General features: G+C 42.3%; 4 protein-coding genes across 8 annotated transcripts in view; 1 reads left to right on the top strand and 3 right to left on the bottom strand.

Moving 5' to 3' along the window:
- Positions 1–645, bottom strand: part of zgc:101765 (uncharacterized protein LOC450036 homolog) — a 6,010-nt gene extending 5,365 nt beyond the window's left edge. For both annotated transcript variants that reach the window (XM_017428002.3, XM_017428001.3), the window contains exon 1: positions 596–645. The gene's annotated coding sequence lies outside the window, so the exon portion shown is untranslated. The remainder of the gene's footprint in view (positions 1–595) is intronic.
- Positions 646–693: 48 nt separating this feature from the next.
- Positions 694–19,058, top strand: LOC108242872 (membrane-anchored junction protein). 4 transcript variants are annotated; one of them, XM_025008503.2, is made up of 14 exons: positions 694–767; positions 1,059–1,166; positions 1,783–1,828; positions 1,912–1,987; positions 2,666–2,764; positions 2,849–2,865; positions 3,012–3,145; positions 6,045–6,111; positions 8,237–8,301; positions 8,711–8,856; positions 9,302–10,759; positions 10,891–11,075; positions 13,183–13,253; positions 18,926–19,058. In XM_025008503.2, exons 1-10 carry the CDS (start codon positions 733–735, stop codon positions 8,754–8,756), a joined length of 693 nt encoding a protein of 230 aa, XP_024864271.1. In that variant the 5' UTR covers positions 694–732; the 3' UTR covers positions 8,757–8,856; positions 9,302–10,759; positions 10,891–11,075; positions 13,183–13,253; positions 18,926–19,058. The 4 variants fall into 4 exon arrangements, with proteins under 4 accessions (XP_024864271.1, XP_037832318.1, XP_024864268.1 ...); XM_037976390.1 differs by lacking the exon at positions 18,926–19,058 and adding an exon at positions 17,494–17,570 and having other exon boundaries at positions 6,045–6,236; positions 8,711–10,759; XM_025008500.2 differs by lacking the exons at positions 13,183–13,253; positions 18,926–19,058 and having other exon boundaries at positions 6,045–6,236; positions 8,711–10,759; positions 10,891–12,054.
- Positions 10,342–11,065, bottom strand: gpha2 (glycoprotein hormone subunit alpha 2). Its single transcript, XM_017428036.3, has 3 exons — positions 10,946–11,065; positions 10,552–10,736; positions 10,342–10,446 (listed from the first exon to the last, which is right to left on the bottom strand). Exons 1-3 carry the CDS (start codon positions 11,052–11,054, stop codon positions 10,342–10,344), a joined length of 399 nt encoding a protein of 132 aa, XP_017283525.1. The 5' UTR covers positions 11,055–11,065.
- On the bottom strand, positions 17,469–20,934 carry LOC108242884 (glycoprotein hormone beta-5). Its single transcript, XM_017428035.3, has 2 exons — positions 18,919–20,934; positions 17,469–17,962 (listed from the first exon to the last, which is right to left on the bottom strand). The coding sequence occupies exons 1-2, from the start codon at positions 19,147–19,149 to the stop codon at positions 17,774–17,776; spliced, it is 420 nt and encodes a 139-aa protein (XP_017283524.1). The 5' UTR covers positions 19,150–20,934; the 3' UTR covers positions 17,469–17,773.
- Positions 20,935–20,980: the final 46 nt, after the last annotated feature.

Below are 20,980 nucleotides of genomic sequence, written 5' to 3'. Positions count from 1 at the left end.
GAGAGTGTGTGTGTGTGAAGAACGCTGATGAGATATGAAATAACCAGTAGCCAATTGAATAAGCTACCCTTTTGGATTTATATATCTGTAAATCTGACTCTCAGTGCCTCACTAACCATGAACCTCACCGCACGTCACTGGCTCGATGTATGCGTTGGGGATCATTCTCAGCTACTACCACGCCAAATTTTAGCTCAACATTTGTAAAAATGTCTGAGTTGTACCAATTTTTAGGTTTGCTAAAGTTGCTTAGCTGTGGCGGCCATCTTGAATGAGGTTGACTCCATAAGTTTATCAGCTGTAGATGTACATCCAGTGATTAGTTTCTGTGAGTTTCGTTAAAATGTATCCACTGGTTCGTGCGATATTTTGCTAACACAACAGACAGACGTGCACACACGGCTGCTATAAAGCATAAAAATGTACGTAGCAAACGTTGATTATATACCGTAGATAATGATTAAATGTCCGGATTTTACAGTTCAAACCGACCTGCTATGGTAAACACTTTCAAAACACAAGTGAATAAACCCACTAGTTTCGAAATTTTATATTTAAACAACAAAAATATTAGGAAAAAAGTAGAAAAAGTAACCTCTGTTTTGTTGCTGGACAAACCCTGACGCGTGCTGCCAGCTGACAATCACGTGACACACATATTGGGCGTTTTTTTTTGCCGTCACCATAGTGACACCTGCCCCGGCGCTCTCCGATTGGAGGAGGATACAGCCAATGAAAGCAGCCCGAGCGGCCGGGAGGCGGGCGCAGTAAGTATCCAGCGAATCCCGAGGCACGTCGAACGTTTGATTGACAGGCAGAGTTTTAACCGTTGAAGTTCTGTCGGAGGTTAAAATTCACAACGGAGTGGACGCCGAAAAAAATTTGCGGCCGCCATTTTCTGAGATCTTTACGGTAATTTTTAGGAGCGGGAGGAAGAACTTTATACATTTAGCTTTCTTCCGGTTATTTAAAACACATAGTTTGTTTGAACTAGTTGGTAATCATAAAAGTTAATAAACCGAATCGTAAATATGTCCAAATATTTCCTTCACCTACAGGTCAGCCATGCCACTGCAGCCCTTCTCCTTCCCTGTCCCAGAAACTCGTTATTTAAAGGCCGGCAGTTTAATCTACAAATTCAAGATTAGAGGAGGAACCAGCTACAGGCAAGACCGAAATGACCTTTAGACAACTTTTAATTAATGTTTTAGAGCTCCCTTAAGGCAAACATGAACGGAAATGAAGTAATTATAAACAAATCCACACTTTCTAAACCTTTCCACGCTCTTAAAATCAAAATTAAATAGCTAAAGACTGAACATATATGTAATAAATATGTCAACAAGTTAGGAAAACCTTTTAAATTTCAGCTACATGTAATTTATATGTAACATTCCTTATAGATTTGATTAAATAAAAGACAATTATAGAGAGAAGCTTTACAATTAGCATCAGAGGGAACTAAAATTATTACTTTTTATAATCAAATGTTTTCTATTTCTGTTTTATTGCACTTGTTTTCAATCTGCCAAAGGAAATGACGCAATTATTAGTTTATCTTCTAAGCCTAGTTGAGTTTTTTTTAATGTTTTTGACACTCGGAGGCCATTTTGTGTCAAAGCTTTTGACATTAAACGGTTAAAGTTTTGGTTTAAAATTCGTTAAGCGACACCAAATGAAGACAACCAATAAGAAGCTACAACAGTTGTTGGTTTTTGTTCCTTTTCTGTAAAATTAAATCCTTAAACAATAAAAAGTGACGTGTTAAATATACCTCATCAGTCGGGATGGAGTTCTGGAGGGAGAATGCTTCAACCAAGAACTGGAGGTAAACACGAATGCTGTCAGCAGCAGCCATATTTGTTTTTTGTAACGTTATTGTTTGGTAAATAATTGCTCATTTGCTTTCAGGACGTTGTCAGAACGGTTCTTGGGAATCTGGACCACCTGGAGCCCTTTTCCACCGCCCACTACACCGTTTTCCCTTGTATCTTTCACCTCGTTCCAATCGCCCAATTATCGCCGTGGGTTTGGTTTTACGAACTGAAACCGTATGAAACGTGTCAATAAATTACGATTTAGGTCAGGGGGTACAAAAAGGGGGCCAGAAGTCAAAACTTGGACCAGTTTAAGGGCCGATCTTGTTCAATTGTTAGTATAAATTAACCGTGATTTCTAGATTTTTTGTATAGAAATGCAAATTATCTTTTCCAAATAACATTTAATGTAGACTTTAGAACAAACCAAGAACTTTGGCGTTCATTCCTTATGCCGTACTTTCTATCAACAACTTTTATATTTCTTAGACGTCAAATCAGTTAAAGAAAACAAACTCATTAAATATCTGAACACCTGACTTTGAAATAAGAGGAGAAAACAGAAAAAGCTAATTAAAGCACATTAACTCAAGTCTTTTCTTTAACGTCAACCTAATCGGTCTCATTTGTTCTCTCTTGTCTGACTTATTTGACTAATTTTCACGAGGAATCTGAACTGAATAGGCTCTGGTTTTTTTTTTTTAAGCAGAATGAGACTCTGTGGAGCAGATCTAATATGTTTAAAGTTTAACTCTGGAGGGGTCAGTGTAGCCCACCGTCCTTGGGTTTGACCCGTGATTTAGATGTTTGTTGCTGGTAGACGTTAAATGTTAACTCCAAAACACCAGACAAGAAGCGCTGGGGAAAAGCGCACAAAGACGGCGTGAAGAGGCTGAGGCTCTACCCCTTCGTTATCGTCCTCTACGTGGAGAAGAACGCGCACAAAGGTGAGGAAATATACGCTGAAAGTACTGAGGAAACGAAATGTGATAATAATAAGACCTAAAACAAGTTTACTCATCTTGTTTCAGAGAAGCAACCAGAGGAGGTGAGGTCCGACTGGAGCGTTCTTATGAAGTTTGATTTTAAGGAACACTTCATGTTGTAAAGCACCACCACCGGAAACAGGCTTTTTTGTTGTTGTTTATATTACATTTGTGTCCTGTTATTGTGCATTTTTGTTTTCTGGAAAAGGAGGCAACGCAACACGTGTGTGTTTCTGATGAGCCTTGCTCAAAGCGCTGTCGCAGAGACTCGCCACTAGAGGGGGCCATACTAAAGGAATTAATCGACAGCATGGAAGGGGAACGCAACAAGTCTGCGAGCAGGTGAGCGTCCGACATTTACTATAAGGCAGGGGTGTCCAATCCTGGTCCTCGAGGGCTGCCATCCTGCAGGTTTTCCTTGTTTCTCTGCTCCAACACACCTGATTTGAATCAATGGGTGATAAACAGGCTTCTGCAGAACATGAAGAGGTGATTTAACCACTGAATCAGATGTTCTGTAGAAGCCTGTTTATCACCCATTGATTCAAATCAGGTGTGCTGGAAAACATGCAGGATGGCGGCCCTCGAGGACCAGGATTGGACACCTCTGCTATAAAGCATCTGGAGCCGTCAGGATTAGGAGTTTTTCAGTTAGAAACCAGCTAAAAAGTTGTCAAACAACAAACTTAAAGGTTCCAGTGAGCTTGAAATTAAGATTTGATTCCTCTTCAAGGGTCTTCCTTTGGACGGACCTATTAAAAATATAGTTATGAGTTAAAAAATCAACATCTCTAACTAGTTGCAGCCCAGTGAGATACCACTTTAAACCTGCAGCCAGTTGGAGATGTTGATTAATTTTAACTTTGAATCAGTTTGGTAATAATGACAACATTATTTTGTCACGATTTAGAGTTTATGTCTCAGTTTGTTTGCGGTTCATTCTCATTTTATTCACAATTTTTTGTTGCGCACCCAGGGCGCCCGAAACGATTCACTTTTATGTCTCCAGTGAGTCACAGATTACACCTTCCCGACGTTATCTCACGTTTGTCTCACTTTTTGACTCACGAGAACTAAACGGAGAAGGGTTCCAGATGGGTTCCTGTGGCGACTTTTAAGAGGAGAAGTTTGTCTTGCAGATGTCTCAAACTTTCCCCGTGACTCACGCAAGGAGCTTGAGCACCCTCAAACGTTTTTCAGAGGTTTTGGAAATTTGTCGCCACCTGTCGCAGCTCAAGGAAATATATTAGCTTCGTTAGACAGACCCCTTTAGAACGTCTGGTGTTACACAATGCACGACTGAGATATGACATTTATTGTCTCATTTATATAGCTCCAGTCTACAAGAGAAGTCGTCTCAGGTCGCTGTACAAAAACATTATCTAAGGAAGCCAGCGCCCATCCTGAGCAGCAGGTTTTAACAAGAACCAGAACCAGGCTCAGAATGGGCGACCATCTGCCTCGACCGGCTGGGGTTATCAGTCAAAACCAAAATAAAAGAAAAGCAACACAATCAAAGTTACTTTAAATTCAATCTTTATTTATTTGTCTTTAATTTAAACCAGCTTGTTTAAAAATAAGGACCCATTACCGGCGGTCGGGTCGCGGGGGCAGCAGCCCCAGCAGGGAGGCCCGGACGTCTCCTTGCACCGGGAAAAACTCCAAGATGTTCCCAGGCCAGCTGCAAGACAGTTTCTCTCCAGTGTGTCCCGGGGTCTCCTCCCAATTGGGATGTGCCCGGAACACCTCAGCTGGTTCCTCTCCATGTGGAGGAGCAGTGTCTCCACTCCGAGTCCCTCCCGGATAACCGATCTCGAAGGGAGAGCCCGGCTACCCTGCGGAGAAAACTCGTTTCGACCTCCTGTAACTGGGATCTCGTTCTTTCGGTCCCAAAGATCCTGACCTTAGATGAGGGCAGGAACGTAGACCGACCGATAAACAGAGAGCTGCGCTCCCCGACAATGATAAGGTGTAACTTTAAAAAAAAAAAAAGGAATCTTCACATCATCCCGGCCTCTCACTAGTTAATAAATGTTGTCATTATTGGCTCTGTATTGGACTGGAATGGGTGTAATGTGCTGACAAAAACATGGGTGTATAAATCTGACATCTGTTTCCTATTTCTCATTTTAATGTCAACAAATTGTGTTTCTGCATCAGTAAACTGCTTGTACAGACTAACAGCATCAAAGTCTTCCAGAGAGGCACCTGTCGACTCGCTGAGACGTTCCTCGTGATGAACACTCAGTTTTACACACGGACACGCTCCAGCGACTCCCGCTGTCATGAAACAGAAGAAGCCTTTATTCCTTCCCAAAAGGGAAATTTGCGAGAAATCCTACAAAGAGGCAAACGGGCGCCACCTCAATCAAGTCCGGCTGTCAGGTCACCGGGGCGGAAGCGATGATTTCAAACGTGCGCTCACGCGTAAACGAGAAGTTTTTTTTTTTTTTTCTCACTCTCTGCTTTTTCATTCGTCTCGAACCTTATGTAAATCGAAGCTTCTCCCTTTTCTAACGTGAATGCGCTCAGGCGCACAAACCGTGTAAACACCCGTATGAACGGCGCGGCCCGGAGCGATGGCAGCGTTTCACAGGAAACTATTCCTCAGTATTCAGTGATGCTACAAAAAAAAAAGAAGGTTCAAGTTCAGACAACGGTTACAGTATAACACACACACACACACAGAGTTTTCAGAGACTTCATCTCTGATGTGTGTGTGTCTACATGATGCCCTGAAGCCACAGATGATTCACTTTTTTTGTGTTTAACCCGTCTGAATGATCCGAACTGAAAAGGATGAGTTTTAGAGACAAATCCTGGGGTTTTCTGCTCTTCGGTGCTTATTATCCGTCCAGACTGCTCAGTCCAGTTATTATCCGCGTCCTAACGGTGCAGGTACTCTTCTGTTCTGCCCTGTTTCCACGCATCTGAAGTGATCTGAGAGTGTCTCGCTGACAGCAGCGTTTTGTGCATCAAATAGACTAAAAACAGCTTCTAACCTCAGGCTGTTAAAAGCAAAACGACACCGCTGGACTGATGTTTCGTTGCTCTCAGAATCTCATTTTGTTCTATTCTGGTTTGTTTTTTTCCTAATGTTTGAGTCAACTTTAATTCCTTGTTCTTGCAAAGTTTTGCGCAGCAGTTACCAAAATCTTTCCAACTGCGTTTTTTTGTTTTGTTTTTGTTGTTGTTTCCTGGAACAATCGCAGTAAACGTTCTGCACTGTTCTGTTCTGCAGCGACGCGGACTCGAACCACCGTGCAGCGGAGGAAGAGGTCAACGGAGACCCGGCGCTCGTCGACGAGGTGGTGCTTTTCCCCGATCCGTCGGTCCAGCTCGAAGATATTTCAACTCATCCAGTTCTGACTCTGCGTCACTCCGTTTCCATCTCATTTTCAGCGCTTTTATTAACAGACACGGGTGATTATGGGTAATGATGGCACGACATCAGACCGTACGAGTAAAAGTGTAGTTGTGTGAACGTGAGCGAGTTTTTTTTTCTGCTGATGGGCTTCAGTTTGATTCGCAGCTAAGCCCCCAAATTACCCTCCTCCGCTCTTATCATCTCATCCTGTTCTTACACTTTATCCACCTTTTCCATCTCTAGATTATTATTTTTTTAAATATAACATTTGTTTCAAGTGGAAAAAAAATGACGTAAACGATGTTAGACCACAAAACTAAGATGGAAGTGACAGACCAGATCTGAAAGCTTTAAACGGGACTAAATTTGAACTCTGTTTTTTTATACAAAGTGTGCCGAAAATGAGTTCAAGTAAGCAAAAAACTGGATTTGCTTATTTTTTTAGTTTATAAACACTGATCTCTTACTGAGATTAACTACAGCGTGTACCTGCGGTGGTATGCAGAGGTTTAAACCACCCATAATTTCTTTAAATGTTTATCAACGTAGACTACTTTTAAAGGTCTTTTTAACATTTCCTTAAGACTTTTTCACTGCCTTTTCGCTCATTTTGTCTAGTTACCTGGAAATGTCCAGAACATTGATCTCGTTTAACTTACAGAGCAAAGAAACAAGAACTGACTAAATTAATTACAGCGAATTACAAAAAGGCTACAGGCGTGTTGATTAGAAACGGAAACCAGGAAGTAGCTAACCTAAAACGCAAATGGGTGAAATTAGGAACAGGAAGTAAGGTTCCTGAAGGAAACAGCATTTTCAAAATAACAGAATCTGATAACTACAACAAACCCGGAAAAACTTTACTAAAACAAAAGACAAAAACAAATTATTTTTTAGCATGGATGTATTATTTGTAAAACGTTTTCCTTAAAGCTGAACCAAAAACTGGTTTGAAGCCAACATCAAAAAATATGCTTATTGTACAATTTTCAAGTATTAAAGAAACCACTCGGGTGCTTTCGGCTTCTTCCGTGATGTCATCAGAGCCGCTGAGTTTCAGCCAATCATCGGTGACTGGATGAATGCCGGTACGATATAGATCATTAACCGTCGTTACTGCGGCTTCACGCCAAATAAACGGGACCTTTTGCCAGCAGCAGTTCGAACTCTTTAGCTCATACTGGTCTGGTTGTAGATCCATTACTCCCGCAAAGTCTTCGTGTTCAGAAAAGGCTTCTTCCATTTCCACGAGGAAACAGCCGGACGGTAGCGGCATTCTTGGCCGGCCGGGGTACGGCGCTCGTCATGAACTCCGCCCCACAAATCACAAATCAGAAATTATTGACTTAAACGCTAAAAACATTGAACTTTTAGGTCAGAAAAACGGATCCCTGGAACGCTGAGTGGATGTGTAGATTTGATTTCAGTTCAGCTTTAAGAAAAAGTCCTACAGGGATAATCCGGATCATCTGAAGGAGGTTTCCGTGTCAAGGTTATGAACAATAAACATCTTACCTGTTGTAGATAGCTCTCTGATTGACCTCAGTTTAGAAACAAATAAAAGTAATTCTTTCTGGCAAAAGTGGACCGATGTCGTCTAAAAACAACTCCAACCTGAAACGTTTCATAGTCAGTTTTACAAACAGTATTTTATAAACATTTACATCACGTTACACGGTTATTTACGTAGATCTCTTCAGTTACTCCCAGGTGCGGCTAACTGTATCACCTCCAAAGCATCCTGGTCCATTTCCAACAGGACCATCATAATGTTTACTGCAGAGTAACGATGTAACGAGACACTCGGGTTGATGTGAAAGCCAGAAAAACGAGAAGCTGTTTTAAGATGACAGCCATCCATTTTGGTCCCGGCCTCGCTCGAGCTCACCTATAACTCATCACTCTGGTCAGAGTTAATCTGAGAGGTGAACAGGTAAGATATTATTTGTTCATAACCTTTCCACAGAACCGTGCTTCAGAAAAACTGGACGTGACATGTTTACGGTTAAGCTTCAGTCATGTTGCTTCACACAGTGGCTTCTTCAGCTGTTTGATTTTCTTTGCAGCCGGAGACGCCGGAGGAGGAGGACCGGACGCCCGAGAGGCCGGGGATTCTCAAGCGTCTGGCCAGGTTGGTGTAACCCCACCCCCTCCAGTCCACCGACACACAGCGTTATCAGACAAAACGTTAGAAAGTGGCGGGGTAAGGCTCAGGCCCGTGAGGATGTCGGCGGCAGCGGCGGCGGCGTTTGATTGACTCTCAGGCCCCCGGTTAGAGACGGGAGCTGATCTGTGCCGCTGACGTGGAAGAAAGAAGCTGTCAGAGATTACAAAGTGTCGGGGAAATCCACCTCGTGCAGACGCAGACGGATTAACAGTTCGCTGTGACAGATGCCAAACGTTCTCAGGCAGATCAGGGATCGACAAGACCCCGCTGGGTGCGGGAACGCCGCTCGCGCTGATCGCAGACGTGTCCGCGTGCGTAATTCATTCACTAAAACTGGAGACTATATCTGCCTCTTTTTTCTTTCTCTTCGCAGAAACTTCTTCCCTTTCATTTTCAGGAGCCACGAAAGCGAACAGTGAGGCGAAACGTTAACGTTTGAGCCCAAAGCGAAGCAGATATCTGGACCGTCGCCTCCTTTTTTCCGTTTTAAAATAAGAGAAGACTCCACGTCAGAGTCAGGTTCGTGGTGACAAATCCACAGAAATGAGTTTAAAAGTTGCAACATGAACATTTATTGCCACACAACTTTATCACAAAGTTTACAGTGCATTCTTTTAATTTTAATTTCACCGACAGACCCGACAATCTTTGCTTTGAGCCACGAAAAATGTATTTACAAAATGACTTTCAGTTCAGATTCATAACAATAAATATATAATTTTTTTTTTTTTGTACATTCTTTGGCCTTCTGTTGGTGAATAGTGGTTATTTGCAAAGAATGAAACCTCCTCAACATTTGACCATTATTTTCATTTTCAATTTGGTGGAATTTGGGATATTTTCTGTTCAAACAACTCAGCGAAGAAGCAAGTAAATGACTAAAATGTGTTTTCAGTATCGCTCTAAGAGAAAACAGAGTTTGTAGTATTTACAACCTTTTATTTTAAATCTTTTTTTTTTTTAGATAAATCTCCCTTAAAACACAAACGACAACAAAACAAGACCTCTCACATTCTTCATCCAGAACAAAACAAAGAACCAGAAATGTTTGTTTCAGGATCTTGTGGTTTATTTTATTTAGCAGAGAGCTTTTGAAGTTCAACCCTGCTTTTATTCTGAAAAACCAGCGACCCGATCATTGGCGTTATGGTTAGACAGCTGAGGAGGTACGGCAGGCAGTTGTGTCATGTAATCAGCGCCCTGTGGCGAGTCGTTTTTATATTTAACGAATGTCCCCGACGTCGGGAAGTTTGAGTGTTTCGCATTTAATTTATCTCGTATTTTTACGAGCTGCCTTTTATTTTTCATCGAATTAATTTAAACAAATTATTTATTTTCTTGTTTTAAGAGAAAACTTTTCTGACTTCCTTAAAGTTTTAGTTTAATAAAGTGAAGATTGGAGGAAAAAGTCAGTTTTGTGTTATAGTGAAGTTTTCGTCTGGCTTCGTTTTTCTGCCTCTTGCTAAAAAAAAGTTAAAAAGTATTTTTTTTGCTTTTGTTTCTCTTTCCCGTTTTTCCTCAAAGTATTTATATATAAATAGCCGCCTGTCCTGGTTCCAGAGCTCTTTCTTTGTTTTAGTGTTTGCGTGGAAAAGACAAACGATGCATAAATGCTGCCATGATTGTAACATCAACTTGGATTTTTTGCATCAGTGTCCAGAATTACTCTTGAGTTTAATAAACGTCCCAGTTTGCCGCCGTCTTGGTGTCGTTTTCTTTAAGATGAGGAACCGTGTTCCTCACACCGAGGTACCAGCTGAACCGTGGGCGTGTCGTTACTCCTCACCTTTAAATATAGATATTTACCTGTTGTCAGTTATAGTTCGTAGAGAGAAATCAGAATCGGCAGGTGGGGGCTTTACAAAAAGAAAACCTGGTCGTTGCGTCTCCATTAATAATCTACAACCTGACAGTTTTTCAGTTTGACGAGTTAAAGAGCAGAGATTGGTTGGATTTTGGTTTTGGAGCAGACGGTTTGCTGTGGGGGTCTTCTGTCGAGGCGTGTCAGTAGCGGGACTTGCGGCACATGTCGCAGCGGCACGCCTTCGCCGTCAGAATCTCTATCTCGTCGTGGTGGCGACCTCGAGGGCAGTCCAGGCGAACTTTGACCTGAGGAGGACAGAGATGACCCCACATGTCAGGACACAGAGGAGGCGGCGGCGGCGGCGGCGGCGGCGGCGGCGGCTTCGCCCTCCGTTCGCTCTCTGCCCTCACCTTGGCGTCCTTGCTGATGGTGCAGCATCGCGACGCGGAGGTGATGTTGTGCGTGAAGTTGGACGCCACCAGGACCGAGTACCTGGATGGGAAGGCGCTGGACTCGCAGTAACCCACGCAGGCGTGCACCTGGTGGGTGCCCTTACAGGTGCCCCGGCGGTCGCTGCGGATGGTCACGTTGAAGGCTGCGGGGCGAGAAGGCGTGCACGTAAGTTTGGGACTTTCGTTTTGTTCATTCATTCCAAAAAAAATCAACTAAACTAGACTTTTACAGGTGTTTCGGTCAACATTTCCACAAACACATCATTTATACTGTAGGTCCGCCGTTCCATTTAACAGGAAGTGACGGCCACAAGCATCAGGCGCCCCCATTCGAGACGACCGCCGCACTCACGGTGTAGGTGGCATCCCGGGGCGAGGCCGTCGTGGCTCCAGGCAAGAGGGGAGAGGAGCAGCGGCAGCGAGGTCAGCAGGCAGATGTGCGGCATCGCGTGGGGCAACATCTGGACGGGTCGGACAGAACGGTGAGTCGCTGCCGGAGCAAAAAAACATCGAGTTTCATTTAGAAAGTTGCCTCTTAAAGTGTTACGGTTTGTTTATAGATTTCTTCTTCTTCTGCTCAAGTTTTCCTCTCAAATTAAAGCTCCCCTCCTCCCCCACCGCCTCCCCTTTCTCCCCTCCCCCCGTTGAATTTCGGTGGTTTCCCGTCCTGCAGGACTGCCTGCGTGTCCCCCCGGTTCAGTCTCAGCTGATCCCTGTCTCTACCGCTTCCATCTGCTTCATCTCACAGTTACCTGCGGACACACACACACACACACGCACACACACACACGCACACGCACACACACACACAGAGCACATACCATTCTCGCCTTTATGTTATTTAAAGGGACAGTTCAGATCCTTTGGAGTTTCGGTTCTGCAGAAAGGCTGCGAAGAGTCAGCGTCTCACCTGTCTCAGATCGGCTTCAGTTCGGAGTTTAACTCTTGACTCGACTGATGAGCTAACGGCTAGTCGGAGCAGGATCGCTGGTTTGGAAACCCTCACGTGGCCGTAGCCTTTCCAGCAGGGATATCGCGACACTCCTGCAGGAAGTGCTACAGCTATCTCTGCAGACCCAACACACCCCGGACACGAACTGTTTGAACTTCTCCCCTCTGGGAGGCGCTACAGATCTCTGTGCGCCAAAACAACCAGACACAGGAGCAGCTTCTTCCCTCAGGCTGTCTCTGTGTTAAACAGCTGAAACAGGACTCAAACTCAAACTCCCAATTACTTCAACTTTTTTTTTTTTTTTCTAACAAACTGCAAATACTGTATATTATGTTCATATATATCCAGTTATTCATATGTATATATGTATCTCTGAGCATATACATCTATATTGTACATATCCATCTTCATCTTCCACAGACTAAGACTACTCAAAGAGTGTTGTGAACCGGAGACAAATTCCTCGTGTGTGCCTACACACCTGGCAATAAATCTGATTCTGATTCTGATTCTGATTCTAGCTGCTGCTTCATGCTTGCAAATAACCATAAAGTTTGATTTCAACACATTTCTACTCGTTGGCTGTTGTTTTATTCTTTTTGCTCCATTTTAATACTTTACTGTTTTATAATCTAATTCATGTGTTTTACCAGTTTTAAAACTTTTATTTTATTGTTTGTTTGTTGTTTCGTCTGTAGCACTTTGTTTTTAAATGTGCGATGTCATTAAATACGATTTGATTTATTTTAATTGAAATAACTGTAATTTAAAAGCTGTTTATGAAAGTGTTTTTATTTTGTAAACCTTTCAAAATGCTTCAGTTTTGTATTACGTGGTTATTAGAGGTGCAGCTTGGAAGAACCATAAAATAATTTAAAACTGAAGATGAACCGCTGTGAGGTTCTTGGATTTGTTGTTTTTAGTGGATTACTGGAACAAACAGAAAAACTCCTCACTGGTTATTTTACATTTTGTTTTTTTAAATATTAACTTTCGTGCCTCTGAACGATCCGACGCCCGAACATGACTGGAAATGATTTAAGACTCAGACTTTTACTCGGGTCCTTAAATCTACAAACAGGAAACTAATTTTTAGTTTCACAAACTCTGTTTCAAACCAAGCTGCAGACGAACAAACTCTTGTTCTTATTGACAGTTTTCGGTCTGTTAAAAAGCAGCCGAAGGTGTTTTCATTCAGACAGGCTTTTAGTTTTAGTTAATAGCTTATTTGTTTTTTTCTCTATTTTTACGTCTGTTTTCTGTCTATGTGGCATTTTTATTGTGTTGTTTTCTGTTTTATTGAAGGCGATTTTTAAATAAACTGTACTTACTCCCCGAATGCGGCAGAAATCCCCTTTGCTTTTTACGGACGAGTCGTTAGCTTGTCAGATTTAAACTGACTGGAGTTATTCCTCCAAACTGTTCGTTCAAAGCGCTATGTCCGACAGGTAAGATATTAACTGTTCATAAGAACTCTCAGGGTCGGCGGAATAATCTGTGAACCCCCTTCAGACCACATGTATAGTAAGAACAGGCAGGGTTCTGTACGACACACACACACACACACACGTGTGTAAATAAAAGTCATTTTTTCCTGTGAGGCTGCTGATGCTGACCTCTGACCTCTCTTCTGGCAGTTTGTTCCAGAGCGTCAGCAGAGCGGCCCCCGGGGGCGCCATCAGGACCGCCGGCGCGACCGAATGGGCAGGTGGGTGAGTTCTGTCAACGTGTGTGTGTGTGTGTGTGTGTGTGTGTGAGGCTATTAACCTCGGCTCGGTTGGTGGGAAATGTCTCACTTTTTCCTCTTATGTGGGGTTTCCACGCGCGAAGGTTCAGTTCATTCGGGAAAATCTGGCAACAAGGTGACCCCCGTTTGAGAGGGTTTAATTCACTCTGTCACAACTAATCATCCTCAGGCCGTTTTTATCCCGCAGCTGTTCCTGTCAGGTAAAAAACCCAACAAAATCTTCAACATCATGCAGAAATGACGACAAAAAGCCTCAAACTAAATCCTTAAATGGATTCTGAGTTCACAGAATTCAACATTTCTAAATGTTTTTATTTTCAACAAGAAAAAAATCAAAGGTTTAAACTATCTTTATTGCAACTTTTAGCTGAATAAAAGTCAGTATAACTGTAGTTACTGAAAGCCAAACTGGACTCTTAGCTGCTATTTACAGACCGTTTAAACAACAAGGTACTTTGAAACATATCGAGTCAATAACTGGCAAAAATAGTAATAATAATAGTTAAAATAATGTTTGTTTTTAGTGAGATGACATCATTTCGCAGTCATCGTGTTCAGTTCCAGCGTGAGTCATTTTCTTTGTTCTAAAAAATAAAATAAAATCTCTTAAAAAAAAAGAGAATATTTGGTTTTACAAAAATAAAATGGATGTAGTCTCAAAACCTAAACTTAAAATGCTTAAAAAACCCTCTCCAAAAACTGTAAAACTCATTTTTAAACTTAAATATTCTAATTAAACTTCGACATATCGTGTGTTTGATAGACGTGGTACTAATTAGTGCTAAATACAGACATCAGCTGATTAATATCAACCAGAAACTTAATTTGCTTCATTTTATTTTAATCTGGTTTACAGGAAACTGTTATTGTGTCGTTTAATTAAATCTACTTTATTTATAGTTTTAAACAAACCTTGATTAGTTATGATTAGAGATGATTAAAACAAGATATATTAGATTTAAAATCCATCCAAAGAGCTTCAGATGTTTAATCATTAAATCAGTAAATCAGTTCTTACCTGTTCAGCTGTGAGTTCTCAGGTGTGTCGTCTGACAGGTGAGCCTCACGCGGGGATAGAAGTGAACTCAGGTACGAGCCGAGGCACTTATAGCTGCCGACACACCCACCATCACAGGGGCCAGAGCGTTTTCCTTCTTTTTTTTTTTTTTCTTCTTCTTCTTCTTCGTCCTCCTGCAGAACTGAAGTCTTCAAACTTTTTTCCTGAACGTTCTCCTGGCCCCCGCCGGCATGCGTTACCTTCACGCCGGCGGGGGCCACTTAACCGCCGCGAGGACGGAGGAAAACCGGAGAGGTTTTCCATCAGTGCAGAACACACACACACTGCATGTATGGAGGCTCACACACATGTTTAAGCAAACGTGCGGATGGAGAAAAAGCTCGTGTAAACTAAAGTCTTCTGTGGGGAGGACGGACTCGGTGGGGTCAGGAGACGCTCTGGTGAGGAAGATGTGGATCAAAGCTCGGCTCTGATTCTCCTCTTCCTCACTTTGAAACAAGCGTCATCGTCACACCGAGCCTGAAGAAACTTCAGCCTCTTTATTGGGTCTCATAGACCTTTAATCAGACTGTAGTTTGTTAAAAGTTAAAAGTAGATCTTGTGAAGATGAAGGAATGAGTTCATCTGCAGCTGAAGGTGACAGCTGTTTAATTCTGACTGGGCTGACGAGCTAACGGCTAGTCAGAGCGGGGCCGAGACTCCCGTGGTTTGCTGTCGTTTTTTAAACAAGTTCATAAATTACAAAGCTGTTTCATACGTTTTCTTACATTATTCGGTTGTTTACGTCGACTTCTACGAGTATTCGTGAGCTAAATTAGCGGCGGCGGCAGCAAGCTGTAGCGCTTCTGGTGCACTTGCTGCAGGAAGCATTGTGGGATTTCTGTCAGAATAACCGTTTCCCGTTCACGTCGGAGTCTCCAGGATGTCTGGAAACGTTCGCCGGGGTTCTCGGTTTCCTCACGGAGACTCAATCTGGTTGCTTTTAGTTGTGAACATGTTTAAAATAAAAAATAAAAAAAAACTTGCAACAATTGTTCTCTCAGAAACGTTGCAGAGTCGACGAGTTTCTGCATTCAGACGGAAAGCAGCACCGAATGTCCAGGTCTGCTGATTATAAATAGTATTTATTACAAACTGGCCCATAGACGTGGAGGCGGGAACGTCGTGGGAGGAAACCAGCAACACAATAATGTGCGCTTCCACGAATACAGCGTGATTTTTGAAATCTGGCGTCTCAGGGCGCAGCCGAAAACTCACCTGTTTTCTAACAGTCGCAGCTCAAAGTAGTCGTGGAAATAAATAAGAACAAGCAAATGTAATTGGGTCGAAAAGGAAAATTCTCCGATTCAAAAGGATTTTTAAAATGTCTGCCTTAAAGGGGAACAAAGTGCGCGCCGCGGGACCCGTCGGATCAACGGGATTTATGATTGTTTTGTTGTTTCTCCTCTGGGAGACGTTTTGTGTTTACATCTCTGACCAGCTGATAAAGAATCAGTTTCACCCTGAAGACGACCAAATAGAGAATTTATGTTGTTATTTTTCCAACTCGGAGGGTTTGCGCTCGCTCGGAACGTAAAGAAAACAACGACCTGCCCCCCGTCGTTCCCCCTCCGGCTGCGGCCGTGGGAAGAGGAACGCGTGACGTCACAACAAACTCCGAACCGTGAGCGAGCTGACGGCGAGAGGTCATTATCCTGAATGAGCTGCGGCACCTCGTCAGCCCACACACACACACACACACGCCACGGTGACTCAGAGAGGTTACCCATGTTTGTATCGCTCCGCCGCCCTGTCGCTTTCGGTTGCCATGGAGACCGCAGCATCCCGGATGATGTCAGCAACGTGTCCGCTTCCACTTTGGCCTTATTATTTTAATCTGAGAGCGACTGACATCATATCCGTCTGCTGGTGCGGCAGTTTACGATGTGTGTGTGTGTGTGTGTGTGTGTTTGGGCACTTTGACAAAGTAAAGAGAGGATTAAGCAAAGTTCCTGTTTCTAACATCCCGTTGACCCATTTATCCCCATGTGAAAAAAAAACTCATGAGCGTGCACACGTGCATGCGGAGGTCATCTCTGTCTGTTTTGTTTTGCTTTTGTATGGATTTTACTTAAAAAATAAAAAACAGGACTCTTATTTTGTTGTTTTTATCACATGTTCAGGGATAAATAACTCAGTTTACTGTAAACAAAACAGGCTGAAGACAAATTTATGCCACATAACTTCAAAACACGGATAATCTGCTAAATAAAAAAAAGACAAAACTGAGTTTTAAAGCAGTTTTTTCTTTTGGAAAGGGTATGGAGAGTTATTATCTTAGCTCTCTGTAACGTCAAACAGCAGCGGGTTCGTGCCGACGAGCTGGTGGCTAGTCGGAGCGTTCCCAAAGTGATTCGACGTCGTCTTAAATCGGCTCCACGCTCAAAGATTTCCTCGTGGAAGCTGCTTCATAAAGCGTCGCATCGCTTCAGTTTTCCGACAGAAATATTACAATGTTCCTGCTGGAGGTGCCCCAGGCTGCACCGGAAGTGCTACAGCTCGCTGCTGCTGCGGCTACAAACTTCTATGTAAACATGAATTGGAGCTAATACGAAATAATATGAACTTTTCTTTGCCTCACTCGGATCAGTGAGGTCATTCCAAGATCTGCAGCAGGTAAGATGTTAATTAATGATGCCCTTTCCACAGACCTCCCCTTCAGAAGAGCCAAACTATCCCTTTAAAGACCTTACAACATTTAACCTGTAATTAACTTCGATTATTTGAACCAAACACTGATGTAGCTCCATGGTTTCAGTGTTTTTAGTTTCAGTTTGTGTCTCTGTTCTCAGTGACTCACAAATAATCTTTGTAAAAAATCTTTTATTTTCTTTAATTTAAAACTCTTTTGAATGGAACTTGGGTGGCTGTTCTTAACAGGAAGTACACGATATGGGTAGAATTGTCCCTAAAACACCATTTGGTTTTATTAATTTGATAACCATTGCCGTCTTTATGACGGGACGGAAATACAAACTGGTCAGCGGTTCTCTACAACAGTTACCAGAATAAAAGCCTCCGTTTGACTCTTTATCAGCTGATGTTGTGTTTAACTCCAGGCGCCTCAGCTTTCTGTGTTCAGAAAAGGGGATGAAATGGACCAAACTGCAGGACTTAATTGGTGAATGATCTTTTATTTAACAGGACAAACATCTGAGAAAACAGAGACAGCAAGGCGACGAGTGAATGGAAACAGGTGCGCTGATTGGAAACCAGAAGCAGGTGCGGAATAAGGAGAACAGAACCGAGACCTCACTGTAAATATTACTACAGACACATTTATAAGTTCTGCTTCTCTGTAATGAACTCATGACATTAAATGACAGAAATGAACACATGAATACAATGAACTCCTGTTCTCAAGGACCGATTGTTTTATTGTTTTTGCGCCGGTGGCTCCGGGGGGGGGCGGGGCTCCCGTCGCTCAGAAGGTCTCGCACTCCGTGTCCTGCGTGGAGCAGACGGCGCAGTGGCACAGCAGGGCCACGGGGTAGTGGTACAGCGGCGAGACGTCGGGCCGGCAGCCCGGCAGGCGGGCGGTGGCGTGGCGGGTACGGCTGTAGGTGCAGACGCGGTGGTGCCGGTGGATGAACGGCGCCTCGGGGACGGGCTTCTGCGAACACAAACGCAGGGAAAGGTCCTTATTAAAGGTGATTCTGTGTAAACATTACAAATAATTAATATCTTACAGAGTTTACATCGAGCAGAACTGATGAGCTAAAGGCTAGTCCGAACACAGCCGTCTGAAACAACTTCCTGATCTACCTTTAAATCAAAGTTTTCTAACACGTCTTCAGGAATTATCCTTTTTTTTCCCTTTAGGATTGAACATTTTTTTCTCTGCCAGCTGCCGTTGCGCCGGGAAATCCCTTCGTACAATGTCAGGTGTCATTGTGAAGCTCGTTTTTAAAGATACGGTGAAAAAACGCCAAATTTCAACGAACTGTGGCTTGTTTCGAAGATTCTGAGACGGAGAATTTGAACAAAATATTTTAAAAATGTCCTCATTTTGCAGCACGGCTCACAGGTAACAGCAGGAACATGTAGCAGAGACGTTAGTAAAGTAGTTTTACACACATACTAGTTAAAAAGAAGATGAAAAAAAAAATATATATATATATATTTATTTTTTAAAGAGTCGGGGTATAAAACACAATAAGGACAAAAAAACATGTTTTTAAAAGTCACTGATCACAAACTGCAGCTATCAGTCAAAGATGGACGGTTTGTCTTTTGTTATAAATGTTTTAAAGCTCTTTCAAAGTCTTTTAAATGTAATTTAGTGCCACACAAATACATCTTTAATAAGTTATACATGTAGACTTTTAAAATTTTTGTATTTTAGGCGGATTATAGGCAACGTTTTCCTTTTTTTTGAAAGACATTCTTGACCTCTAAGCACCGTTTTCGGGTCTAAAAATCCACCTCTGGGTGGATTTAATCAGTATTTATAATAAAGACTCGTGATTTAGAGCCAAGACAGGTCTTTGGTTGTGTGTGTGCATTAACCTGGTGTTTGTTACTCTTTTAGGTCATTTTCTGGTATAAACACCTGTGTGTGTGTTTTACCTCCCAGGTGTGGCAGCGCCCCCAGCAGGCCTCGGTGGTGATGTGCAGCCCCTTGCAGCCCGGCTTGAAGGCCACGAAGGAGAACTCGCGCACCGCGCAGCCTCGGAAGCTGTGGAGCGCCGTCGTCGGGGAGACGCACGCCACGGCTGCCGCGGCAACCAGGAGGAGGAGGAAAGAGAGAGGATGGAACGGCATGCTGGGTAGGATAAAAACACACACAGGAGGACGCATTTGGTGCTCTTATTGAGTAAAAAAACACACAAATATAATCATAAAATACATTCATTAATCCTCAAAACACACCAGAAGTATTAATTTGTATTAAATAAATGTTTTTTTTGACTCATAACGCCCTCTAATGTCTGGTTGTTGTTACTGCAGCCAAAAAACAAAATCCAAATCAGAACATGAGAACATAAAATCCTTCTAAATGCTAAATCTGACCAGAGTGAGATGATTTTGAGCATCCTGAGCTGTAAGTCTGCTCTAACCTGACATCAAATCACTCCTGATGTACTAAACAATGAAAGAATCTGCTGAAGCCGCTCTGAGAGTGAAACCACGTTCGGAGGAACTTCTCTCACCTTGTGCGCTGAGGTTGGAGCTGCCGGCGCCTCTCCGTTCGGACGATCCGGGGAATGGAACCAAACTGTCCCTGTTGTTGTTTTTAGAGGTCCGATCGGGCGGACGGACGGACGCTCTGACATCATCGCAATTACAATAAAAAACAACATTACAGAAATAATGGAGATCCTGGAAACATTTGGGCTCGTCTGTTCTTTCACCTCAGCCTGTGTGTGTGTGTGTGTGTGTGTGTATACGCTGAGATAAACACTGGCTTTACTGAACAGCATTTTCTTTCCGACTCCTAAAAGCAGAAAAACTTATTTAAATCTTTAAATTTAAATGTTCACTTCAATAAAATGAGTTTAAAAACAAACGGTTCCTCTTCACAATAAGAGTACACCTATAAACGACTAATTAATAGTTATTAATGCAGTTATTGGGCTGTAAAAGGCTTAATAAAGCATAAATAAACAGACTCACTGTTTACTAGTTTTCTTCATATTTTAGATTTTAAACATTAATAATTTGTCAGGAAGTTATGGAAGCACCATATAACTTTTATTAATGCTTGAATAACTAATTTATAAAGCAGTAATAAATCCTTTATAAGGGACTTTTACTGTAGAGCGCCACCAAACGGGTAAATATGTGTCTAAATCCATTCAGAATGAAAGTTAACTAATTTATTGACAGAAATAACTTGATTTTAATGTGTTTCGTAGACTTCCAAATACTCGTCACTCAAGTTATGGAATTTAAAACATTTAGGACCTTTTAATTTATTGGTAATAGGAGAAAAAAAAATGATCTAAATGCTGCAGAACAAACAAAAAAATCCCAGAATATTTTTATATTTTCAAAGGAACGGGTGTCCTTTTAATCTCTGCTTCTCAGCTTCATGTCGCAGTTCAGCCGAGTTATTTTTTACCAGTTCACCTGATCTCGTCTCCAGATCATTATGACCGTCTGATGTCAGCCTGTTAGTGAGGATGAGGAGAAATGAGGCAGCTTTTAGTTTTCACGGCTCGGTGGCTTTGAGCCTTTTATTTTTAAAAAAGGGTCTTTTTCCCTTTTCCATTACAGCTTTTATTAGTCGTCCAATTCTTGTTTTTAAAGCTTTACAAACAAATATTTATTATCGTTATTATTTATCACCACGATGGTTAATTATTAATGTGACGGATTTTCCAAAATAAAAGCTGAAACCAAGAACTCAAACTTCTTATTTAACTTGAAGAAACCCGACACCAACATCCCACAACGGGCCTCGTTGGTACCGTTACCACACACACACACACACACACACACACACACACACACACGCAATAACAACACAGACTCCTGAGTGTTTTCTCAAAGTGAAGTTTCATTTTTTTTGTTTGTTTTTAAGCACATAGATTTGTTTTGTTTTTTCTCGTCTCTACATCCCCCCCGTTATGTAACATACAGTAAGTTTCTCTACATTCGAACCCCCCCTCCCCCCCGTCGCTGATGT

This window comes from Kryptolebias marmoratus, linkage group LG7 (assembly GCF_001649575.2).
Source record: "Kryptolebias marmoratus isolate JLee-2015 linkage group LG7, ASM164957v2, whole genome shotgun sequence".
Classification (NCBI taxonomy): domain Eukaryota; kingdom Metazoa; phylum Chordata; class Actinopteri; order Cyprinodontiformes; family Rivulidae; genus Kryptolebias; species Kryptolebias marmoratus.
Note: the sequence above shows the minus strand (reverse complement) of the source record. Positions and strands in the feature narration are given on the sequence as shown.